This window comes from Equus quagga, chromosome 9, assembly GCF_021613505.1.
Source record: "Equus quagga isolate Etosha38 chromosome 9, UCLA_HA_Equagga_1.0, whole genome shotgun sequence".
Lineage (NCBI taxonomy): Eukaryota > Metazoa > Chordata > Mammalia > Perissodactyla > Equidae > Equus > Equus quagga.
The window spans coordinates 32,458,276-32,484,336 of record NC_060275.1 but is presented as its reverse complement, the minus strand read 5'-3'; the positions used below and the strand labels follow the sequence as shown (position 1 = coordinate 32,484,336).

Genomic DNA, 26,061 nt, shown 5'->3' with positions numbered 1-26,061 from the left:
TTGTCTTTTTTAATCTTGAAGTCTGCTTTGTATGATATAAGTATGGCAATGCCTACTTACTTTTGTTTTGCTATTTGCTCAGAATATCGTCTTCCATCCCTTCACTCTATACCTATGTTTGTCTTTTGAGCTGAGATGTATTTCTTGGAGGAAGGGTTTTGTTTTCTAATCTATCCAACTACTGTGTGCCTTTTGATTGAAGAATTCAATCCATTTACCTTTAGAGTGATTATTGTGTGTGAGGGCTTAATGCTGCCATCTTATCTCTTGTTTTCCAGTTGTTCTATATTTCCATTGTTTCTCTTCCTTTGTATTTCTGACTGCCATTTCATTTTGGTGATTTTCTGAGGAGGTTTTCTCTGTTTTTGTGAATTCTGGCTCTGCTCTGATTTTTTTGTTTAGTCGTTACCTTGGGTATAAAAGATCTCGTCAATGAGATAGTCCATTTTCTGATAGTGTCTTATCTCCATTAGCCTAAGTAGGTTCAATCTCCCTCCTCTTCCCCTTGAGTTATTGTTGTCACAAATTATTCTGTTTTGTGTTATGAGTTTGTGACTAAGGTAAAGTGTTTATAGTTACTCTTGATGGTTTCTTTCCCTTTATGTTTCAAGCTATAATTAAGTATTTGCTACCCCTCTTCTGAAAGAGAGCTGAAGTTTGCTGATTTTGCCTGTCTGTTTATCTCCTTGCTCAAAGCTTTGTAGACCTGTGCTTTTTTGTTTCAGATATGAGGGCATCCTTAATCATTTCTTTTATGGGAGGTCTGTTGGCAATGAACTTCCTCAGCTTTTGTTTATATGGGAAAGCTTTTATTTCTCCACTGTATCTGAAGAATAGTTTTTCTTGGGTGAAAGTTTTTGTCTTTCAGTATTTTGAAAATATCATTCCATTGTTTCCTAGCCTGTAAGGTTTCTGCCAAGAAATCTGTTGGAATTCTGATATGGGTTCCTTTGTTGGTTATTTTCTTCTGCCTTGCTGCCCTTAATATTTTTTCTTTGTCTTTGACTTTTGCCAGTTTTACTATTAAATGCCTTGGATAAGGTCTTTTAGCATTGATATAATTAAAAGTTCTATTGTCTTGATGTACTTGTAAGTCCGGTTCCTTCCTGAAGTTTGGGAAGTTCTCAGCTATTATTTCTTGGGACAAACTCTCTACTCCTTTCTCCCTCTGTTTTCCCTCTGGAATACCTATAATCCTTAGGTTGCTTTTCCTAATTGAGTTACATATTTCTCTAGGAATTCCTTCATTTTTTTAAAATCTTTGTTCTCTCTCCTTCTCCAACTGAAGCATTTCTATATTTCTATCCTCTAAATCGCTAATTCTTTCCTCCATACTGTCAGGTCTGTTTTTTTAAGGATTCTAGATTTGTGCGTGTGTGTGTGTGTGTGTGTGTGTGTAAGTGGCCGTGTGCTAACATCTCTTGCCAATCCTCGTCTTTTCACTTGAAGAAGATTGTCACTGAGCTAACATCTGTGTCAATCTTCCTCTATTTTATGTGAGATGCCACCATAGCATGGCTTGACAAGTGGTGCTAGGTCCGTGCCCAGGATCTGAATCTGTGAACCCTGGGCCACTAAAGTAGAGTACATGAACTTAACCACTATGCTACTGGGCCAGCCCCAATTCTGAATTATTTTTTACCTCATTATATCCAGAATAATGTGTTCTTTATATCCAGAATTTCCACTTGGGTTTTTAAAAATAATTTCAGTCTCTTTGGTGAGGTATTCCTTCTTCTCCTCATTAATTTTATTCCTGAGCTCATTGAACTGTCTTTCTGAGCTTTCTCATAACTCGTTGAGTTTCTTTATGAGAGCAATTTTGAATTCTCTGTCATTTGGATTGTAAATTTCTATGACTTCAGTGATGGTTTCTGGAGATTTGTCATTTTCCTTTTGCTTTGAATTGTTGCTGTAGTTTTTTCATGGTGTTTGGTGAACTAATTTTTTGCCATGGCATTTGTGGTAGTATCAGGTCTCAGATTTCACCTGCTGCCACCGGGGGTAAGCAGGAACTGTGTTTCTGATCCCTCCCCGTCTCCTGGAAGTTGTGAGGGTATGGTGGCTGCTCTGCTTGGCTAGGAAAATGTTCACACATGGGCTCAGGGCTGCTGCAAGTCTGACGTGTGTTCCCTCTTGTGGGGCCACAGCAGTACTATGGGTTTCTTGTGCTGGCCGGGAAAGCGTTTGCTGCATGTGTATATCTGCCACCACGTTTTCTTATGGTCATGCTGGCCCCTGTGATTGATGAGGGGGGCTTCTTTGTGGGATTCGAGCCTGGGCCACTGGTTGGGACCACACTGGCAAGGTGGGCTCTCCCACCAGCTGGTAAAGTGTTTGCTCACGCGCCCTGGGTGGCCGCTGCCCCTTCTCACAATCACACCTAGGTGTGTTCCCATTTTCAGCACTGCAGCAGTACTATGGATACTCCTGCCAGCTAGGAAACATTCAGGCACACACTCAGGGCTGCCAGGGAAGGGTAAGGGATTTCTCACCTATCTCTACCACTTCCCAGGGAGCTGGTCCATCCACCTTCATATGTGTAGCTATGTGGGTCTCTTAGGCATCCTTTTCTGCTGTGTGGGTATCCTCCATTGGTTAATGACCGTGCATTTAGTTGTAGCTCAAAGGGAGAGAGAGAAAGGGAACAGCTCACTCCACCACGTTGCTGACATCACTCCATAATTTTTGTTTTTTAAATTAAGCAAGCAGTGCTTTCGTTTTTACTTTCTTTTCTTTTGCTAGGAAAGCTTTGCTTTGATGTAACATCTGTTACCAGTCTTCCTCTCTTTCCTTCTAGTTCATCTGTGTGAGCCACCCCCACAGGATAGCTACTGACAGACAAGTGGTGTGGTTCCGCATCCAGGAACTGAACCTGGGCTGCCAAAGTGGAGTACGCCAAACTTTAACCACTAGGCCATGAGGGCTGGCTCTTGAGTTGTTTTTAGATGGGTTATTTGATTTGCTCATATGCTGTATTTTGAAGTTAAAAGACATAATTATAAGTTATATTTGAATGCTTAAAATTAGGATCAAAGTTTGGTATATATCTTTGAATTGTTTCTATCCATTGTAGTCTATTTTATGTGTTTATTTTGTTTTCACAGCTAGATATTAAACTCCTCAAACAATTGTACTATCTTTTAATAAACAAATAAAACTAACCCACCTTGTGTAGCATCTGTGAACTTGGGCCATGTATCTAGTATTGTTTTTTAAATACAGTGACATGTCTTTTGTTAAGATAAAATGGGTCTGTGAATATGGAAGAAACTGGCCAAGGAAAATTTGTAGAGTGGAAGACATTGCTCTATAGTTTCCCTTTGAGTCTGTCTATCTGCCCCTGTGTCGTTGTCTCCCTGACCCCTACCGTGCCTCGCCTCCTCAAGCAGACTTGAAATAGATAAGCATTGTTGTTCAGTCCTTCTCAGTCTTTCCCCCTTCAGGCTTTAAGTGTAGTGTCTACTATAAGGAAAAATCTAGATCATGATGAAACTCAAGAAAGATGATTCCCAGCAAGCATTTTATGTATGTATAGATCTTTCTACACTCCACCTTGAAGAGGACTTGATTTATTTAGCTAAATATTTACTGAGGCCTACCATTCTGGTCTCTGTTTAATGCATGAGCACATTAAGCTCACTTATGTGCTGACAAACCGTTTCCTCTGTCTGCAAGATTTCATCTTGCTTGTTTGACTGATTCCTTATCCTTCAAGCCTCTGGTTAAATGTGACCTGACTGAGAGGCCTTCTCAAAAACCCCCCCCCCCCCCCCCCCAAGTATTTTCTGTCACAGCATCCTGTTCATTACCTTCATATTACTGTTTCAATTTGCGGTTACACATATAGGCATTTGCCATATGAATGGCTCACCTGTTCCTGCCTTTAAGTTCTGTGAGGGCAGGGAACTTACTTCTTTTGTTCAACATTCTATGCTTATTTCCAGAGCAGAAGACCTGATGGAAGTTTGTAACTTCTAACAGCTATCAAGTAATATGTATTTCCCTTGAAAGTATGTAAGTACTAGGGAAAAGTGACTAGGGAAGAGTCTCCAGCTTTCTTTTGAGTATCACTCCCTCCCCTCCCCCCATCAACCCTGTAAAGTTCTTGAACAGAATTCCAAAGTAAACAAACATTTGTTTTCCATTCTATATCACCCTTCCTTGTTAGAAGCACTTTGAATAAATGTAAATATTCATTGAGTGAATAAATGTTGAATTCTATCAACCATTCATAGCTCTAGCACTCATGAATAAGGAGTGATGAACTGTAAGTTGTGGTGATCATGGCAGTCTGTCTTTTCCCAGGCATCACCATCCAGTTTGACATTCATTTCCCCTGCTATTCTTAGTCTATATACAATGCGGTGAGTTGGCCCACTTTTAGGTCTGTCCTTGGTACTTGTATTGAACACCTACTAATCTGAGACATCTTTCCCAAGCACATATTTCTGTCTTCCCATTAAATCTGATAATATATGATTAGTACTCCAAGTAGTTTCCTGGGCATGTTGTTATGTGGTCTCACAGATTCTTTTATTTAAATAGCTTTTAAAATCCATTGCTGTTTAATTCTTGAAGAAGCCATAGCTCAATAATTATGCTATTATTTGTGTGACAGTGGCCTTCTCTTCCAAGCTCTATATGACTTCTTGTGAATTCTGTATTAACTTGTGCTCCTTAAAAAGAGAGAATGACTCTTTTATGGATTTCTTGACCCGTCTGCTTTCTAAGATGGGCACCCTAGTGAGGATTATTTCTTTGCAAGCAATTTGAAACAGATTGTACTAGTTTTACCCTGCTGATTAACAGAATGCAGATTTTCTCTTTTGAAAGATCTAGGTCACTGACATTTCAGACCCAAAATGAAATATAAATTGTTAAAGTTGAATTTTGGTCTTCAGTATCTATAGAAGGTCCCAGACTGGAGATAACTAGAGCTGCTCGGGACTGCTAAAAACCACCCATGTCTGTCTGCATTGCTATCAGCATCTATGAGAGATGAAATGACATAGATCATGGGTTAATTGCAATAGTTGCTTACAATTTGCATAGTGCTTTGTAGTTTTATAAAATTTTACAAAATTTTTAGTGAGAAATTTTCATCTAATATTTAATTATTTCATCTGCATTGAGTCTTAAAAGTAAAAGACCTTCTGGTTTGAAGAACTGAAAAGGGTGGCTGGAGTGTAGCTTGTCAGTTGGAGAGTTGTAGGAGATTATTTTGGAGATGAAGGCAGGGGCCAGTCGTTTAATAATTGTGATAACTAATTCTAGACTTTCCCTGCTGCCTAAAGTCTAGCCAAGAGCTCATTTTACCATTTCCAGATTCTCTCCCTCTGCTCTTTTGCAATTGAGCAATCAATTATATTGTATGCTTGGACTTTCCACTAAGTAAGTGTTATGCTAGCTGGTCTCCAAAGATGACCCTCAATGAAACATGCCTCCTGACACTTACACCTTTCCACATTGGATCTGTACTAACCCTGTGACTCATTTTGACCAATATGATACAGCTGAAATGGTGCTATGCCTGTTCCTGGCCTGAACCTTAAGGCAGCTTGATAGGTTCTGTTTTTGTGCTTTGGGGAATAATGAGCTACCGTCTAAAAGTCTGGCTACCCTGTTGGAGTGACTGTTGAAAGACCACCTGGAGAGGGAGCAGCACCGAGAGTACACGCAGGAAGAGAGAGACCGCACCACCTTAGTTTCCCAGCTGAGCCCACCCTTTCCCACAGAGGTGTTGGAAATATGAGTGAAGCTATCTTGGACATTCCAGCTCCAGCCCCCAAATGATAGCAGTCTCATGAAAGACTGTTAGACCAATAGAAAAAAAAAAAGTCCAGATTCCCCTCAAGAAGGTGACTTCTTGACTTCTCTGAGAATCATGGGAGATAAAAAAAAAGAATGTTGTTTTAAGGCACTAAGTTTTAGAGTGCTCTGTTTCATAGTAATAGATAAGTAGCACAAGTGGCTAGGGGACATTTTGAGTGGTAACTTTCCAGTTCTGCAGGAATTATAAAACTAATTCGAGAAATACTTAGAAATTCTGCTCTCAATCAGAGAGTCTGGTGCAGGAGACAGGCTTGTAAATAGACAGTCATAGCATAAGTGTAGTTGCTTGTGCATTCAGCAGTTATAGTGATTTTTTGCTATCGGTATATAGATTTTCCCTGTTTTTCATTATAGTATTTTATAATGTGTGTGTACTATAGTTTACTTAACAGTACCCATTACTGATGGACATTTACATTCCTGTATGTGTAAGTTTTCTATATTGCAAATAATGATACACAAATGTGAATGTATCTAGGATAATTTAAACTTGTCCTCCAAAGTGGCTTTACCACTTTATGGTGCTACCATCCTGACCATGCATTCTTTGATAGCTATTCGTAAGGTTGAGAATCGCCATCTTTAGTATTCAAGTAGGGAAGCTACGAGGATGCTATATAAGAAGTAAAACATATTAGCAACAGATCTGAGTTCTGGAGCTAGTGAGAAAGACTTTAGAAAATTTCTGATTTGTCCAATGATTTAATAAGGAAAAGAAGAAGCTCCGCCACATCCTCCCACGTCTAAGCTTAATTGGCTATTGGCTGATTCTTTCCTCGAGGGAATCAACTACTGTATCATAAGTATGAAACTAGTGTTTGGTAAATTACAGAAATTAGTTGAACTTAAATCTCTTAGTGAGAGTGCATCAATAGACAGGATAACAAAGACTGGTGGAAGGAGCATAGACTTTAGAATCATATAGATCTGGCTGTAAATCCTCGCTCTGCCACTTCACTGTGGTTGTTGATAGTTCTGACCCCAACTTGTGGATGATTATCTACTTCATAGTGTGGTCAGGTTTTAAAAAGTGCCAAAAATTTGATGTGTAAATAAATGTTATTTTTCTCTTCCTTCTTGCTGTATATATCTAGGAAGTGAATGTAAGCTTTTGTTACAAATTTTGTACTGTTACTTTGTTCATAAAAGCAAAGGATGTAATATGACCCCTTTTATTTTCATTAATTTTAAAAACCGGTTTGGAACATGTTGCAAAGTGACAGAGAATATAATTCTTTAAAGACTGCATGAAATAATGCTACCTGTCTTATTTTGCATCCATTATCTTATTTGAATTTGGGGAGGAGGAATAGAAATTAATACTTCCATTTTGTAGATGTGGGTTAAAAAATGACAGAGTTTGAAAATGGAGTGCAAGGTTTCGAACCCAGGTCTTCTGGCTCCCGGGCTAGCACTCCTTCATTTAGGTCACATTGCCTGATGTTCTTTTGGTTCCCTTGTGACTAATTCTTGGTCTCTTTCCATGTTGCAGCATATTTGTCTAAAATTCCACCAGAACCAACAAAATGTTTATCCCTGCTTTATGTGAGTAGTTATATGCTAAGCACTTGTTGTTGCCTTATCAGTTTTTGCTTAGAGATTACCTCAGGTGAAAAAGAATTTGTTATTTGGAGCAAGGCTAAGCTGGTACTCTTTCCCTTTTTTTTTTTTTTTGGTGAGGAATATTGGCTCTGAGCTAACATCTGTTGCCAATCTTCCTCTTTTTGCTTGAGGAGGATTGTGCCTGAGCTAACATCTGTGCCAGTCTTCCTCTGTTTTATATGTGGGATGCCACCACAGCGTGGCTTGGTGAATCACGCTGTGTAGGTCCACACCTGGGATCCAAACCCGTGAACCCCAAGCTGCCAAAGTGGAGCACACCGAACTTAACTTCTCTGCCCCTGGGCCACCCCTGATATTATTTTTATATTATAATGATCCTGAAGCTTTTTGTATGAAGTTACTGTTTTCATTTCTGTAATCGTATGACCACATAGCTGTGATGAGAGTTGCTTAGTTGACGAAGATAAAGAGTATTGATGGTGAAGAGTTTTAGTTCTGTGAGAGAGATAATTAATTAGTGGGAGTGTTTGGCATCCTTGTAGAAAAGCCATTGTAGCATGTATAATGGAAAGGAAGACACTGATATAGACAAGCTACTATGTGAGGCTTTGATCCTCAGTTTTGCTTTATACTATGAATTTGTTCAGAAAGAAAGAGGGAGTTTTGATAGATGGATAATGCTGATGTTTAAAATTACGCTTTCTAAGACAAAATCTTGTTCCAATTTGAGGACCTTGGAAATTATCTTGAATTCTCTGGATTTGAAGTGTCATTGTATTATTTAATTAGTGAAGCCAACAGTAGATTGGTATGGAAGAGGACTCTACCAACTGCAACTCTAGGAATTCTTTTATAACTGTTAATTCTTTTATCACTGCTTCTTAAAATTAAAGCACACCAACGTACCTATGCCCTTAAATCTTGGAGTATTAAATTATAGACTCCAGAGAAATACCTTAGTGTATATAACTCTTTATTTTTCATAATATTTTTTAGATTGAGAGGTATGAAGAAAATAGAAAAAAGTAGTTTATGTCCCATTCGAGTAACTATTCTTACTATAATTCTCTCTCTTTGTCATAATCAAAATACAAGAAGTGCAGGACATGGAGATAGTTTCAGGAAAGAATTCATCCTCTTTTAGCGTGTTTAGATGGCAGATTGTGGACTTTTTAAAAAAAATTTTTTTAATTGTTTTTCTCTAAAAAAGCATAATGATTATTCTCTAGCCAAGTCCATTTCTTATCCTGATAGTTGTGAATGGTTTCTGTTATGTACAGGAATGTATCAAATATGAAAGTGACATTACTAGTTTTTTTTCTCTTTTTTGTAGATTTAAAAAAAAATTTTATTTATTTATGTGTTTTTTTGCTGAGGAATATTAGACCTGAGCTAACATCCATGCCATCTTCCTCTATTTTATATGTGAGATGCCACCATAGCATGGCTGACAAATTGTGTAGATCCGTGTCTGGGATCTGAACTTGTGAACCTGGGCTGCTGAAGTGGAGTGCGCTGAACTTAACCACTAGGCCACTAGGCTGTCCCCTAAAGATTTCATTTTTGTAGTGCAGTTTTAGGTTCATAGGAATATTAAGAGAAAGGTATGGGGATTTCCCATATATTTCCTGCCTCAACACATGCAAGGCTCTTCCCTTATCAGCATCCCCCACTGCAGTGGTACATTGTTACAATTGATGAACCTACATTGGCACATCATAATCAACCAGAGTCCATAGTTTACCTCAGAGTTCACTCTTGGTGTTGTACAGTCTGTGGACTCAGACAAATGTAAAATGACATTTATCCATCATTATAGTAGCATACAGAGTAGTTGCACTGCCCTAAAAGTCCTCTGTGTTCCACCTTTTCTTCCCTTCTTGCCCGCTCACCCTGGACAACCAATTATCTTTTTATTGTCTCCATGGTTTTACCTTTTCCAGAATATCATATAGTTGGAATCGTACAGTATGTGGCCTTTCAGATTGGCTTCTTTCAATTTAGAAATATGCACATAAGTTTCCTCCAAATCTTTTCCTGGATTGATAGCTCCTTTCTTTCTAGCGCTGAATAATATTCCATTGTCTGAACGTACATTTATCCATTCACCTACTAAAGGCTATCTTAGTTGCTTCCAAGTTTTAGCAATTATGAACAAAGCTGCTATAAACATCCATGTACAGGCTTTTGTGTAGACATAATATTTCGCCTCCTTTGGGTAAATATCAAGGAGAACAATTTCTGGATTGTGTGGTAAGAGTATGTTGTTTTGTAAGAAACTGCCAAACTCTTCCAGAGTGGCTGCACCATTTGTATACTGCAGCTTTGCTATAATTGCTTATTAGTTTCAGGAGGTTTTTGGTCCATTCTTTCATATTTTCTACATAGATGATGTCATCTGCAAATAAACACAGCTTTCTTTCTTTCTTTCTTCACTGTCTGTATACCTTTTATTTCCTTTTTCTTGTCTTCTTGTATTAGCTGGTGCTTCCAATATCATGTTGATGATCATTACCATTTGTTTGTCCTCCTTTCTGAGAGATCTATGTTAAAACTTTCTCCATTATGTTTGTTCTGCAGCTCACCAAAGCTCATCGACAAGGACACATGGTGAAAGTAGATTGGCTGGACAGATTGACATTTAGAGAAATAGAAATGATAAATGAGGTGGGTTGTATCCTTCCTTTTTGTTTCAAAATATTTTCTCCAGATTTCTAAATCAAGAATTTTTTAGAAGAATTGTTTATTGCCAGGTATCTCACAAATGTTGAAATGTTAAGGATAGCCTGTAGTTGTGATTTCTATGCTAATAAGTCGAAAACTTGAGATATCTGCCTTTCTTATGTTTTAATGTTATAGCAAACCATGAAGTAGGTAGTGGATATTATAAGTGTATTAAGTATCATATAAGTGAAGCCTGTATTAAGCTTGATGCCTCACTTGTGCGTTCTCCCTCTCTTCGTATGGCTGCCTATGATCAAATTCAAGTCAGTCTTGGATAAATCTGTCAACACAATGCTACCTCTTCAAGTTACGTTATATCATCGTTAACAGTTCCTCTCCCCAGTTAAGATACTGTGTGTCTTATGTACTACTTGTAGGACTCTGCACCCTTAATAATGTTACATGGGTCAAGTAATGTATTTTTTTCTTGATCTTGTGTATTGGTTTGAATATGTTTAATTAAAAGATGGCTTCAGGGGCTGGCCCCGTGGCCGAGTGGTTAAGTTCGTGCGCTCCGCTGCAGGCGGCCCAGTGTTTCGTTGGTTCGAATGCTGGCCGTAGACATGGCACTGCTCATCAAACCACGCTGAGGCAGCGTCCCACATGCCACAACTAAAAGGATCCACAACGAAGAATATACAACTATGTACCGGGGGGCTTTGGGGAGAAAAAGGAAAAAAAATAAAATCTAAGAAAAAAAAAAAAAGAAAAAAGATGGCTTCAATGTACCTCTTTCCAGAAATTAGAACAAAAAATTTATTTCTTTTTTTGTATATTTGTATGAAAACACTAGCTGTTTAGCCTAACATTCTCTGTCGAGAGAGCAGAAATAAAAATTATATTCATAACATTAGGAGCGAGGAGTATTACTTTTTTGATATGTCTAGCTTATAATGATGACCACAAGGCACAATTCTCTTAATTTGTATTCTCTGAGCAGTTTTCAGCAGATGGAAAGAGAGAGAAATTTTTAATTTTATAATGAATTATAAAAGTTAAATTCTAGCATTGTTCATTTTTTACAAAAAATGAGTGGTGTTTCATAACATTTAAATTCAGTATGAATACGGGACATCTTTTCTAAATTTACTCGTAATACACTTTCATATACTGAAACCAGAAGAAAAGTTTAATTTTTTAAATTTTTATGGTACATACCAAAAATAGTTTAACCAAAATGCTTAACTTATATAGAAAACGTAATGTTAGGGCTTCCTTGGCTCAGCCTTTCTTATCCTCCCTATCCCGACTCTTGAAAAGGTAAGAGACCATTAGCATTACCATAATAGACTATGAGATGCTTTCATAAAGCTGAACAATTTGTGACCTCTTTAGACCTTTATGGCTTTATACATATTGATTTAATAGCCATTTTAAAAACTGTTTTGGGTCAAGACTAATCACCCTTTTAGACTTCATTTTTATTATTAACATAGTATTTGCTTTTTTTTAAGGGAACGCATTTATACACACAATCAATGTTTTCGTATGTTGGGGAAAAAGTAACTATTCCCCAGTATACTTGTAGTATATTGATAAAAAGTTACAAATGACTGTTAGTCATTTTCCAGCCATTTATAAATTGTGAAAAACTTGTAAAAATTATATCTATCAAGCTCAAATGAACTCTTTCCTTTGTTACATACTTTTACTTTTTGTTTTTTTGTGATACTTAGATTAATTTCTGTAGTTAGTTATATCATTTAAGGGAGAACTGTTCTTTGCTTAAAATTGTTAGAAGTACAAAACATTGGGGCTGGCCCCATGGCCGAGTGGTTAAGTTCACGTGCTCCACTGCAGGCGGCCCAGTGTTTCGTTGGTTCAAATCCTGGGCACGGACATGGCACTGCTCATTGGACCACGCTGAGGCAGCGTCCCACATGCCACAACTAGAAGGACCCACAACGAAGCATATACAACTATGTACTGGGGGGCTTTGGGGAGAAAAAGGAAAAAATAAAATCTTAAAAAAAAAAAAAAGAAGTACAAAACATCTTTATTTTTGGAATAAAATAGTTCTTATGCAAATATATACAAAATACTTTCATGATTTTATATCATAAAATGTAAACTACCGTATAAACCAAACATTTCATTAAGTTTGGAGAAGGAGTTATAAGTGAGCAGTAGACACTACTGGATAAAATAGTAGTGCTGTGTATAATAAAATAGCAGTACTGTATAAAATAGTGCATTTATAATAATGAAATAAAAATTTGTTACATTTTAAGTTATACTTGATAGGTTTATGTATTACTAAATGGGGAATAACAGTATACAATGATCCTTTAAGAGAATGTTGAAGATGATCATTTTTCATAAAAATCTTTTTCTTTTTTTAGAGTGAAAAACGAAGTTCTAATTTCATGTACTTGATGGTTGAGTTTCGATGTGTCAAGTGTGATGATAAGGAATATGGCATTGTTTATTATGAAAAGGTATTTGCCTTGGAACTGTTTATAGTCTCTAAAGTAGAGGGGAGAGGAAACATTAAAAAAAATTACTGTTGTTCCTGCTGCGATGAATTATTTGGTTGCGGGATAGTGGCAGACAGCTGTCAGCAGCAGCTGTTTATGTATACACAAATCAAATCGTATAGCTACAACAAGATTACAAAAACCGATCATTCATGTAATGCAGTTTTGGGTTCCAGAATTCAATAAATATGCAAGAGATTAAAAACTTTTTGATTAATTGTTCTTCAGATTGGCAAGTAGGACATTAAAGCAATAGCTTTTAACAGTTAGTATTCATTTGAAAAATAAAAAGAGGGAATCGTATTTTTTAAGTGGTAGGCTATTGAAAGTTAAGGGTATGTTTGTTATTTGAGTATAATGTGTTGGAATGTATATATGACCTAATATAAATATGCTTATGAAAGACTTCATAAATATGCATTTACTTTTATAATATATGCAGAATTAAGAAAACCGTGTTATTAGTAGGCTGAGTGATAAGTATGCAGTTATGGATTTACTCTGATCTCATTATATGAAATAAAGTAGTTGTATGTTTGATATTTAGCTACTTGAAAAATATCTGTGCCTTAAATGTTTGTTGAAGGGTCTTCGTTTAAGTACTACAGAAATGTGTATTTCCAAACCACATAAACCAAGTACCTTCTATTATTGAGAAAATACTTAGACAAGTGCTTAAATCACTGTGAATGAGGACAGACTTTGATACATGGCGTAATAGCGTAATATTTCTTCTAGCATATAGCTAAGCTTATATGCGGTATATTTGTTCATTAGAAGCAGCACTTTTAAATTACGTTTACACTTCATTGTTATTTATTAAAGCTGTCATGAGTGATTTTTTGAAATACATATATTTTTATAGCTATAAATTACTGTTTGAAACATGTTTTCAAAATGGATGTTTAGGATTTGTTTAGTCAATTTATAATCATTTTTCTAGTATTTTTCAAGTAATATTCATATTTTTTCCCTTTAGCTTGTACCCTACCTTCCCTTTAGTAAAAGGTTAGGAAAAGTTAACTTGTTTCAGCTTTTTATTTTATAAATGATACTCCCTAGGAAAAAAAGAAGAGGAAGATAGACTATTCAACATTATTTATTAATTCATTAGAAAAACTATGTTAAAAAGGAAGGGAGATTCAAATGAATGAAATTGTTTTGTCACCAACACATTTCAGTAAAATCACATTTTACGTTTTATAGTATATGCAGTTTCATTAAAAGCAATATTTCCTGCCCATATGGAGTTTATATTGCAAAAACTTGCTAATGGAGATGGTACTTTCAAACGTTTGACAGCTTTGATAATAGATGAAATAATAACAGAATAGAAATTAGAAGAATTTCAAGTATTTTTGAAAAGGTTCTTGACCCCTTTCTACTGCTTCTTGAAAATTGCCCATAAATTAATGCCTGTCTACCTACCCTGTCATATTTCCACTTAGTGTAAAGATTGCTGGGCTAGTGTATTGAATCTAATGAAAATAGACTTTCTTGTCACCTGTCTTTTGTGACAGATAGCCTTAGTGAAGATTACTTGTCACAGTTGGGCTGATAAATGTGTTTTCTGGTGTTGTGACTGAGAACCAGCCTGTTAAACAACGGCTGTGGGGATTTGTGGTTTTCTGTAAGACTCAATTACCGAGCCCAAGTAAAGTCACAATACTTCCCCTTTTTCCGTCTCTTCTGATTTTGTTGCACGTATCTAAAATTGAAAATATTCTAGCATTTGGAAATTGACAGAAAAACTTGATGCTAGGTGTACAATTGTGAGGCATTGCATTTCGACGTTAATTAGTTTGCCTTTTCCAGTGTGTATGCTGTGACATTTATAATGCTGAATTATCTTTCTTGCCTAAATTGGATAAAAATAAAAGCGTTCTTTTAAAATGATAATACCAACAAAATAAGACAGCTTTATTTCTTAAGAATTGATGGATTGATATTTGGTATTCATGTTTACATTGTGTTGAGTAGGTGTTTCTCTGAGAAGCAATGCAGCTGAGTTTCTAGTTGTGTATAAATTTGGGTAACATTAACCCACACTTAAAATTCTGCTTCTTTGAATGGAACTCAATTGTGATAATTTGAAGAGTAACCAACATCCACTTAGTAGTTTTTGCAAATGATGCCACACATCCATTGTGACATATTTCAGTTATACTCTGATTTCTTGTTGTAAGTTTGAAAATTAGGACATGTTGGTTTTGATCCTTTGTCAATATAAACAAAGTTAAAAAAAATCCAACAAAAGCAATCTGTTAATTTTAGACCTCATATCTCTAAAAGCGGTAGTATAAAATTTTATTGTTAGATTTTATTTTTCTCAGAATTTTTCATCAGCAACAAAAGATAAAGAGTGGATATGTATTTTAAAATATAGTTAAAAGAAGGTAATGTTTTTAAAGGGAGGAATGATGTTCACCTAATAGGCTTAAAATACATTGAGGTGTACATCATCGTGTATTGTTTCTTACTATTGATTAAATTTTATATATTTATTTTTTTAACTTACAACACTGTAATCCAGGATGGTGATGAGTCATCTCCAATTTTAACGAGCTTTGAGATAGTGAAAGTTCCTGACCCTCAGATGTCTATGGTGAGTTATTGTCAAATTTCTTATGAAAGTGCTTTTCTCCAGAGTGATTATTACTTACATCCATGTCATATACTTTCTTTTTAAAAAGTGTGTCTGTAACTACCTAAAAAGTATGTCTATACCTACCTCATAAATCCACTTCAGCTGTCTGGGATCAGATTCAGAGGGAATTTTTACAAGAAATATCAACACCTAAAAATAAGGTCAGGATAGTATAGTGTGGGGAACCATTTTATTTGAATTATTGAAAGAGCTAGGGAGTGTAGTCTTGAAGTGAGGACTTGGGGGAACAGGTATCTGAAAGATAGTCATCATACAGAAGGGGAATTTGTTTATACCAGGAAGTCACACTAGGACCAGCAGATGAAAATCTTAGGGAGACTGATTTTGTTGAAAAATATGGAAGATCGTTGTTGCTACTACAGCTATTCAATTTGGATCATGGTGACTTGGATGATTTTGAGATACCTACCTATTGAATTTTTGAGATGATAGCTATCTAGGGGATATGGAAGAGGAAGAATTCTTACTTTGCAACAGAGGTTTAATTAGACGACTTTAGATTTAGAAAGTTCCAGGCGAAAAATCCTTTTAGGAGCACAATACATGGCGTGATGTTCACACGTATAACTCATTTATGTCACTCTGAACCATTTTATTCTCATTTTATAGATTTCTAATTAGATTAGTTACCTTCCTAATTAGACCAAAGTAGATTAAAAGTAGCACATTGGAAGATGAAAACATGATGACCTAGGTAAATACAGGTCATTAAAGCAGGAAGTAATGGCTGATGGCCCAACATCAAAGAGATGGGAGAAAAAGAGTATAAAAAAGTTAGGAAAAAGGTTACTTGGGAATCTTTTAGAAACAAACACCCTAAGTACCTTCACAGTCCCTATGCATAGCATAATGAAATCAAGTTAGTATATCTACAGTTGACACTGGATTTTCATTATAAAATCAAATTATATTTTACATTCTGGATACTTGCAACACGTGAATGGACATTCTTTATGGTTACCTTCAAAATGGCTTAGAGTAAACAAATTTTCTCATACTGGGACCTTAGATGTCACTTTTGTGTAACTCCCACCAAAATGTCAAGTAAATGAGATGTCTGTATATTTAGTGGATTCTCTCCAAAAAAATGCCTATTGCCAATTATAGTTTTAGCATTATGGATGCTGTAATTAAAAAAAACAAAATAGAACTAGGAACTCTGTTAAAAATTTTTACTTTTAAATGCAAGCAAGCATAAAACAAAAGATTAAAAAAATGAAACTACCCTCCTCACCCTCTATGTTCATGAATTCTGTTCAGTTTGTAGCTGTGATTATTTACTAAATAGAGGAATATATTTTAACAAAGAAACTTTGAGTACCACTGAGCTGGTGTACCACTGTATCACACAATAAAACAGACTGTAAGACTTCTATAATTACAAGTGTGGTACTACACACATAGCTATACAAATTGACTGATAAAACAGAATAAAAAGCCCGGAAATAGATCCAAGCACATATGGAAATTAGTATATGATAAAGGTGACATTTTATCATTGGAACTTAGTGCCAGGGAACTGATTAGCCATTTGAAAAAGATAAATCAGATCCGTACCTCACACCATACATAAGGGAAAACTCCAAATGGATCAGGGATTTAAACGTTAAAATATGAAACCTTACTAACACTTTACTCTCAGTGTAGGGAAAGACTTTCTAAGGATGACTCAAAATCCAGAGGCAGTAAAAGAAATGATTGATAAATTTGTCTATGTTAAAAAAATTGCATGGTGAAACCACCATAACAAAGTCAGTCAAAAGACAGTTGACAAACTAGAAGAAACTATTTGTGACACACATCACGGACAAAGGGTTTGATATCTAATATATAAAGACTCTTAAAAACTGAGGAACAAAGGATCAAAAAGCTAATTGAAAATTAGGGAAAAAACATGAACAGACAATTCACACATGCAAAAATAAATAAAATAAAAAGTCTCTTAAGCAACATGTTCAAAACTAAGGGTTTTGGCCATAGGCAAACTCGTGAACAACAAATATGTGTATTCAAGCCTTATGGTCATTGTCCCTGCCTCACTTACTACTGGCAGTTGAACTGCTAAGACGATAGTGCGGTGATATCACAAGGTAGCTAGTAGTGCAGAGGCAGAGGGAAAACTTTAGTTTGGGTTATCAGGGGAGATTTTAGAGTGATGGTGATATTTAAGTGGATAGAGGATGTGAGTATGTGGGGAATGAAGGCTAGAGATTTTAAGAAGCTGGAATGGTTGTGTGTATTATGGCGCTAGTGAAGCACAAGGCATGCTTAGTTTCCCTATCTCAAAATGGTGATATATTTGTAAGCGATATATAGGAGATTAAAGTTACAACAATAAAATGTTAAGTACAATCGTGTGCCACGTAGCGATGTTTCAGTCAATGGTGGACCACGTATTTGATGGTGATCCCATAAGATTAGTACCACAGAGCCTAAGTGTATGGTAAGCTATCGCATCTAGGTTTGTGTAAGTACACTCTATGATGTTCGCACAATGACAAAATCGTTTAATGACGTATTTCTCAGAACATACCCCTGTCATTAAGTGACGCATAACTTTATTCTAAAATGATCTTAAGTAACTATTTACTTTCCTATTTCTAACTGGCTATTGAAACTTTGTTTTGGTGAAGTTTTCCTTGTTGATTAATACTTTTAAATAATTTGTAGGAGAATTTAGTTGAGAGTAAACACCACAAGCTTGCCCGGAGTTTAAGAAGTGGACCTTCTGACCATGATCTCAAACCTAATGCTGCTACAAGAGATCAACTCAATGTAAGAGAATTCATAAAATACTAATATAAAAATAATTAAATGGGTATTTTGGTTTCAACTGATGTGATGTGATGCCGCTTCACTAAAAAGTGATTCAGATGCACGTTTTTTCCAGGTTAGTGAACCCTATGTAATTTTAACAGTTTCACACTTTTGTAGTTTTATTATCATTTTGGGGCTTTCAGCAAGTATATTAGCCCTGGAGACACAGCTACAAATAGTAGCATATACTTTCATGATATAGTGTTCTTAGAAGCTGGCCCTAAGTACACTGCCTTCAAAAGGCCTTGGTGTGCACACATGCTTTGATGTGTGTGTTGACTTTACAAGAGAAAGATTTATTGTTTGGGTTTTTTCCTCTTTTGTGGGGGGAGGGAGCTTTTGTTATTTTGGTTTGTTTTGTTTTTGGTTCAATTAGATTAGCTCTATAGTTATATACATTTATCTGGAGTGTGACTTTTTCATCTCATCTTTTTCTCCCCCTTACACTGTGATAATTAATCCCTTTGGACTGATAAGTACAGCAAATTTAAGTCTTACTCAGCTGCATGTACATTCTCCTTGCTTTTATAATAGTTCTATTATAGAAATATTTAAATAACTGAAATGGAAATGTATAGGAAGAATACATTTGACAAAAGTAGTTCTTTTTTTCCTTCCTTGTAGATTATTGTGAGTTATCCACCAACCAAGCAACTTACATATGAAGAACAAGATCTTGTTTGGAAGTTTAGATACTATCTTACTAATCAAGAAAAAGTGAGTTTCTTGAATATTTTCATATATCAAATTTATCTACAGATTTTGTTGCTAATGAACAAGATGAGGTAAAACTGTCATGGAAATAGAGAGTTATCATAGAATTAAAAAAAAGTTATAGAACAGTATATCTCACACTCTTTTTTTAAAAAAATTATAAAGGTATACACACAAAGACACATGTACCAGTTTGTTGATGCATAGACAGTCTTGGAATGGGGTTAAGTCAGAGAGACTTGGGTTCAGTTTCTGGCACTAAAACTTATTCTTACCAGATAGATGAGGCAGATTGCTTGGGAAGCTTGGTTTCCTCATTATTCTAATGATGACAACCCTCTTTCACAGGTAGGGTAATACAGGTGAATAACCTGGCCATGTACCTGGCACAAAGTAGGTGCAGAGTAAATCTTGATTCATTTCTATCTTCATTTTTCTTACCTCTTTGAAGCTAGGTGACTAGCCAAATACTTACATTATTAAAAGAAATGTAGGATTCTGGAGGAGATGTGGCCAGAAAGTATGAGAAATGTGATTTGAAATGTGCAAATTGAGTTGGAGTGGCATCCAGCTTGGCATGCAAGATAGAGGCTGGGTCAGAACTAGGCATTTGCTTTCCGTAATGAAACATGGAACAGATAGAGTTTCTGGAGAGAGAATTGTGAGGAATTAGTCAGCACTAGACTTGTGTCTGGAGACTTGGTTTTGAGTCTTGTTATTGCCACTAAGAAAGCTTTTTACTGCAGGCAAATTACTTCAGCTGTCCAAGTTTTAGTTTCCTCATATTTAGTAAGAGTCTATTAAATGATAGTGAACTTTATGTCTCTTCTAGTTCTTAAAATAATCTACAAATTCTTCGAACATAGCTTTAAGGACTAACTCTTAAGGTATAGTAAAAATAACCAGCATCTATTAAACAGCCTCTGTGTGCCATGGATCTTTTAAATCCCACAGCAACCCCACAATGTAAGTATTATTGTTATTGTTCTACAGATGAGAAAACTTGAGTCGTAGCGATTAAAGGACCTTTGCAGAATCATAAAGCTTATAAGTGCTTCCTCTTGATATGCTCACATTTGTGAGTTAGAAGAGATGGTAATCAGTGAAGCCGTAGAAGAGAGTATTGTAGAGAAAACATTTATAGCATCATGCACATGCTTCAGCAGGAATCCTGAAATGCATTGGGTGCAAAACAGAGAAGCATCAGGAAAATTAATATCTGCCAGAAAGCTGTTATATAATTTTGTGAGAATGAATGCATATATTTTACTTGAGATGGTCTTTTAGGTACTTTAACTTGTTTTTTCTGAAACAATTGTATTTCGTTTAGTTTCTCAAGTAAAGATAAAAATCCTCTTGCAGCTCATCTTAACTCTTCAACTTTTCCTCTTTGTCTTTTATTGATGCCTTGGGAAATTCTTTGTAGTGGAATCATATTCACTCTCCTTTATATCCATAACAAGAATAAGAGAAGAATTTTAAGTTTTTTCTGTTGCTTTGAGTGTTATTCTCTTCATCACTGCAAAAAAGGAAATATTCATCCATAGAAACACAGGTTTGTGATTTTGTGTTTTGTAAAAAGATCAGGTGAGTACATGATACTCTGTTAAATGAAGAATAACCTTGGTCACAGAAATTGCATCTTGAATGCTGCACAGTGTTGTCCAAAATACATGACAAGATACTGAATTAAACCTGTTACAATGTATAGGTTCAGGAAGCATGGAATAGATTTACAGAGCAGAACTGCCTAGATAGAAAGGCTTGCAAGAAAAATTGTTTGTTTAAACAAGTAGTCACTTCCCACTGAAATTCAATTACTTCTAGATATGTGCAAAAGAAATAAAATGCTCAAGTGATATAAAGTGTGTGACAAGTTTCATTTAACTAGTTGATTTCAAGTTTTCGAAAGGTGGGTGATGAAACTTCAATTCTCAGGACATATTATAGTATTCTGATTATCACTAGAGTAGAGTGAACGATATTTTTTAATGTTCAAGAAGCAGTTTTCAGTAAACCAAATATATATTGGCCTTGAAGTGACCAGAGGAATTATTCACACAGCCATATTTGTATCTTTGTAATAATTTAAAATGGGTTTTGTAGAAAACAAATACTCCTGTACTCCTGTCCCTTAATTATTTACACAAAGAATTTTTTCAGTGTCAGTTTCTCAGGAACTGTGATTTAGGTTATTTGGCATTTGGGCCCTGAGGCTGAAAAGATTTCCTAGAGAGAAAGCAGTGCGCAGAAAATGAATTGGTGGAAATCAGTTCTTACACAGTTATACTTCTTATTTATTTTTTAATTAAATTTCATCTTTCCACCTGTTATTTTCCAAAATGACCTGTCTTGAGTGTTTCAGATGAAAACCCTCTAGTTTGGATTTGATGTTGCACCTAAAAAGTTCGCAGTAATAACTGTGTCGAACCAAACCAGTTAAATTTATGAAGTATTTTTAAATTTGTGTTCCATAGCCTGTAGGAAGTGACTCATTTTTATGGAACCCAAAATCTTATTATTGTAACTTGTCAAAACCAGCTTTTACCATGGTAAATAGCCTTTCTTCTTATAAAAATGTTAACTAAAAATAACTGTTATTTTAACTGAATGCCTTCCGTTATGGTTAGGAAGAGTCATATTTGGTGAAGGAAATAGTGATGCACTGAATGTTCCTAAGAGAATGCTTCTGAAGTAGCTACTGAGACAGTGACAGCAGGACAATAATCATGTTTGTACCTCATGACAAGAAGTTGGTGGTGACCCATAGCAGAAATGAATTCAGTCCAGCAAGCATTTGTTATCAACTATTGGCCTAGCATTATTCAAGACTCTGGACTTTGAGATGTCATTTCTCTGTCTTCATATAAATTAAACTGTTTTCCGGAAGGATATTCATGCACAATTAAAATGGAGATGTATAGGAGAGTGGTTGACTGAGGATTGCTCTCAGTAAACATTTAGGTAATTACTATGAGTGATAGAAGTGTGGGGTAGAACAAGATCACTGTGCTGTGATATGAAGGAGCTTTCACAGAGCAAAGATTGGTCAAAGTTTGAGTAAGCTTTTATGGTGTTTTTTATTTGATGCTCATTTTTCATGGGGAGGAATAGCATGAGTAACACAGAATGTCTGGTTCAGAGACAGAAAAGTCTGTATGAGTAGTTATGAAGTAGAAAAAGTGGAATCAGTTTATGATGCGCCTTGCATTTTATCCTTGGGAGTTGGATTTCACTGGCAATAGGAAACCGCTAAAGCAACAGAATGTGTCTTAACTAGTGATGTTTTAAGACAAACTAGGGTGGATTGGAGCAGAGCTGAGAATGAAAAAAGCAACAAAATTAGGAGGCTTATGTACTGATTTTGAGAGTGATAGTGGAGGGCAAAGGAAGGGGAGAGAAAGAAGAATGTATAAATGACTTGGAGACAACTCCCAGGATTAGGCCTGAGTGCTTGAAATGAGGAAATGTGGCAAGTGGAAGAAGCAGGGTAAGGAGATATTTTCATTTTTGAATTGAAAATCTTAGAACAACTGTGATATTGCAGTATAGTAAGAAATATCTGTTGGGTCTTCATCCCTGGTTCCTGGCACAGTTTCTAAAACTCTAGAAATTTCATGAGTTAGGAGTGCCTTTTGTTATTCATAGTAATCCCCTTTCAGCCTTACCTGAATATATGCTAATAAGATAAATCTTGGAGGATGGGGCTGATTGCCAAAGGAACCAACCATGTGATTAGAGGGTTGGAACTTTCAGCCCCACCCTCTGACCTCTGGGAGAGGGACTAGGGATTGAGTTAGTCACCAGTGGCCAGTGATTTAATAAATCCTGCCTGTGTAATGGAACCTTCATAAAAACCTGTAATGAAGCTCGTGGAGCTTCTGGTTGATGAATGCATCCACGTGACAGGAGAGTGGCACACCCCAAACTATATGGGGACAGAACCTCTTGTGCTTGGGACCCTTCCGGACCTTGCCCAATGTACTTCTTCACCTGGTTATTCATTTGTATCCTTTATAATGAACCAGCAGTAATAAGCAAAGTATTTCTCCTGGTTCTGTTGGACATTATAGCAAATCATCAAACCTGAGGAGAGTGTTGTGGGAACCTCTGATTTGTGGCCAAGTCAGACAGAAGTGTGGGCAACCTGGGGACCCAGAATTGGCAGTTGGCATCTGAAATGGGAAGTGGTCTTGTGAGGCTGACCCCTTAACCTGTGGAATCTACACTAACTCCAGGTAGTTAGTGTCAGAATTGAATTAAATTGTAGGACACCCAATTGGTGTCCACAGAGAATTAGAGAATTGGTTGGTATAGAAAACCCACCTATGTGGTGTCAGAAGTGTCTTAAGTAGAATAAGTTTTCTGTTGGCAGCAAAGTAAAAATTTCCAGTAATCGATTTAATAGAAGTTAAAATTAAAAATATATATGATAAATAGTTTTTTCAGTTCTGAAGTGATTGTGATTGTGAATTCTAAAAATAGAAAATAATAGTGAGATGATTCTAAAATAGAAGGGAGGTTAACAAAATATTTATTGCTGTTAATATAAAACATGGTAATAAATGCAGGTAAGTTAACATTTGACATTGGACTCAACATCAGAAATAGAATAACAATAATGATATCGAATAATAAAATATTAACATTTATCAAGTATTATATACAAGGTACTGTTCTAAACATTTATGTTCAAGAACTTATTTAATCTTTATCACATCTTATGAGATAGGTCGCTTAAAAGATGAATGATGTGCTCCAAGCGGCTCAGTTAATAATTGTTGGAGCTGGGAATTAGGAATTGACCCCAAGCACCCTGGCTCTCAAGTCTGTACTCTCCAGTTATCCGCAGAGTCTGCTACCTCCTTGCTTACATTTGTAATGTTTGGCATTATAAAGTGGTGGAATTCTTTGTACAGTGCCTTAAGTTCCCTGGCAGCAGTGTGCTCTATAAATCTTGCTAGTAAATCTGAGAATCTGGGGGTTAGATTGTTGCAGTTATTGAATTGAGTACATTGGCGTGCTGCAAGATTTGCCTATAATAAGTACATACCCACACGTTTCTATTAAGACTGCTGGTGTACTGTGAAATGGAAAAGCTTTCACTGTAGTTATTTAAGAAGTATTACTTTGTTTCCACATTCAACCGAGAAGTACATTTTAGAAGTAAAAAATAGATGCGTGGAGTAAATTAGTAGGGCAATCTGTGTTCCTCTATGGAGACGGAACATTATGCTAAATGGTGTGCAGGAGGTGCAGAAGAAATGGATAGCTGTCCTTGGGGAATGCAGGAGGGAGATCAGTGTTGGTGAGGTAATGGCTCCAAGGGGCATGGGCTTAGCTGATTAGGAGATGGTGGTGCCTTAATGGTAGGGAGGAACTGTTGGTGGAAGAGGCACAGGCTGAGACTTAGTACACCTGGATTCTAGGTCTAGATTGTCAACCACTTGTAGTGATGGGCAAGGCGCTTAACTGAGGTTATATGAAATTTGAGCATTGGACTAGGTAATCTCCACAGTGCCTTTTTTTCTTAGTTTAGTAAAATCAAGAATAAATTAGGGGATGGGCATGAAGGTTTGTTTTCTTTCATACTATACAGTAATTGTGTTTTGTTGTCCAAGTGGACGTTTTCTTGAGAGCTTGACTGGTTGACTCGTGAAAAGATTTTAGTTTGGCAGAGCAGGAATTTAAAATTTTAAAGTTAGCTTTGTTCAAGAGATGAATTTGTAGAGGGAGACAAAGAAGAAAATGTCTTGGGTTCAGTTGGGAAAGTGTTACCAGTAGGGAGACCTAAAATAGAGATTGCTTTTTATGAAAAACAGTTATGTACCTTTCTTAAAAGAGCATTTATTACATAGGCAACCATGAGTGATATGAATCTACTTAACTGACAGTCTTGTGAAAACTTCCGTATGCTACCAATCTACAGAAGTGAGGTTCCAGAAAGATGCTACAGCCAGCTGGATCATAGAATATTTGCTGCTGCTTCTGTATATACCTGTTTTTATTCTTGTTTCTTTGAGTTTTTTTTGAATGTCTGTCTTTTTAAATAGTTACTTCTCTGTGTAAGAGAGACATACATATTCAGTTTAGTTTGAGTCCTCATGTGGGAGCCTCTAGGAAACCCAGTGACTTAGGGGAGGTGATGGAGAGTGGGGTTAATCGTAGGGATTCTGCCTTCACTTGGCATCAGACTCTTTCATCCATTGGCTGCAGTATTTTGTGTCACATATAGATGTAAAATGAAGATTGTCTCTAAGGCATCTCAGCTTCATGAGACATCTCTTAAGTACTTCCATGAGGCATACAGTATTTTAACATAACAAAAGCAAAATGAAGAAAAGTCAAAACAAATTTAAAAATTCATAGTGTTCTGCAAGTGGTTTGGCCTGAGAAATGTGGAGTTACAGGGAACATGCTTTTTTTTTCCTCTCCTGTAGTGTTTTTCTAGGATCATATGTATAACTTTGTTTAGCGTTTACACAAGGAGTCTACCATTGACTGTATGACTGCCATCAGGACCAAGTGGAACTGCCTCGTCACTCTTGACTTTCCCTAGCCCAGGCAATGGCCTCTTGTTTCTAATTTTAAAATCTTTTCTGATTTTAGGCTTTGACAAAATTCTTGAAATGTGTTAATTGGGATCTACCTCAGGAGGCCAAACAGGCATTGGAACTTCTGGGAAAATGGAAACCAATGGATGTAGAGGATTCCTTGGAGCTGTTGTCCTCCCATTACACCAATCCAACAGTGAGGCGTTATGCTGTTGCCCGGTTGCGACAGGCAGATGATGAGGTACATTATCCATTACTCCTCCTCAACTGGGCACATTTTAAACTAGAGACTGGTTATAGACTCTGCGTGCGTGTGTGTGTGCGTGTGTGACAGAGAGAGAAAGAGAGAGACAGAGATTTTAGAAGGGAAGAGGATATGCTAGGTGTGTTTTCAGAAGTAAAATTAAAATATTCCTCCAAGGACTTCTCTGTGAAATGAAAACTTACTTCCTGATCTGTTACGTGATAGGACAGTCTCTCCCAGGACATTTACCTGGCAGCAGAGCTTGTATTGCTGTGTCTGGAAAAAGGAATTCTAAGGAAAAATGGTTTAATGCAGCACCAGCTAGGGAATAATTCAGATCCCCTCCGTCAGTCAGTATACAACAAGCCACATTTAATTGTAGCCTTGGAAAGACCTTGGGGCCTTTAAAGCAGAGAGATGCATGGTCATCTTATTCTCCTTCAAACTCCTTCTTTAAACTTTCAG

General features: G+C 36.3%; 1 protein-coding gene across 5 annotated transcripts in view; it reads left to right on the top strand.

The window, feature by feature from the left end:
* Positions 1-26,061, top strand: part of PIK3C3 (phosphatidylinositol 3-kinase catalytic subunit type 3) — a 159,471-nt gene that overhangs the window by 49,944 nt on the left and 83,466 nt on the right. For all 5 annotated transcript variants that reach the window (XR_006890113.1, XM_046671611.1, XM_046671614.1 and 2 more), the window contains 6 exons: positions 9,979-10,065; positions 12,465-12,560; positions 15,133-15,204; positions 17,938-18,042; positions 18,709-18,801; positions 25,408-25,593. Coding sequence is in view for 4 of the 5 variants with exons in the window: in XM_046671611.1 (XP_046527567.1) it covers positions 9,979-10,065; positions 12,465-12,560; positions 15,133-15,204; positions 17,938-18,042; positions 18,709-18,801; positions 25,408-25,593 (639 nt within the window). In the remaining variant the exon portion in view is untranslated. The remainder of the gene's footprint in view (positions 1-9,978; positions 10,066-12,464; positions 12,561-15,132; positions 15,205-17,937; positions 18,043-18,708; positions 18,802-25,407; positions 25,594-26,061) is intronic.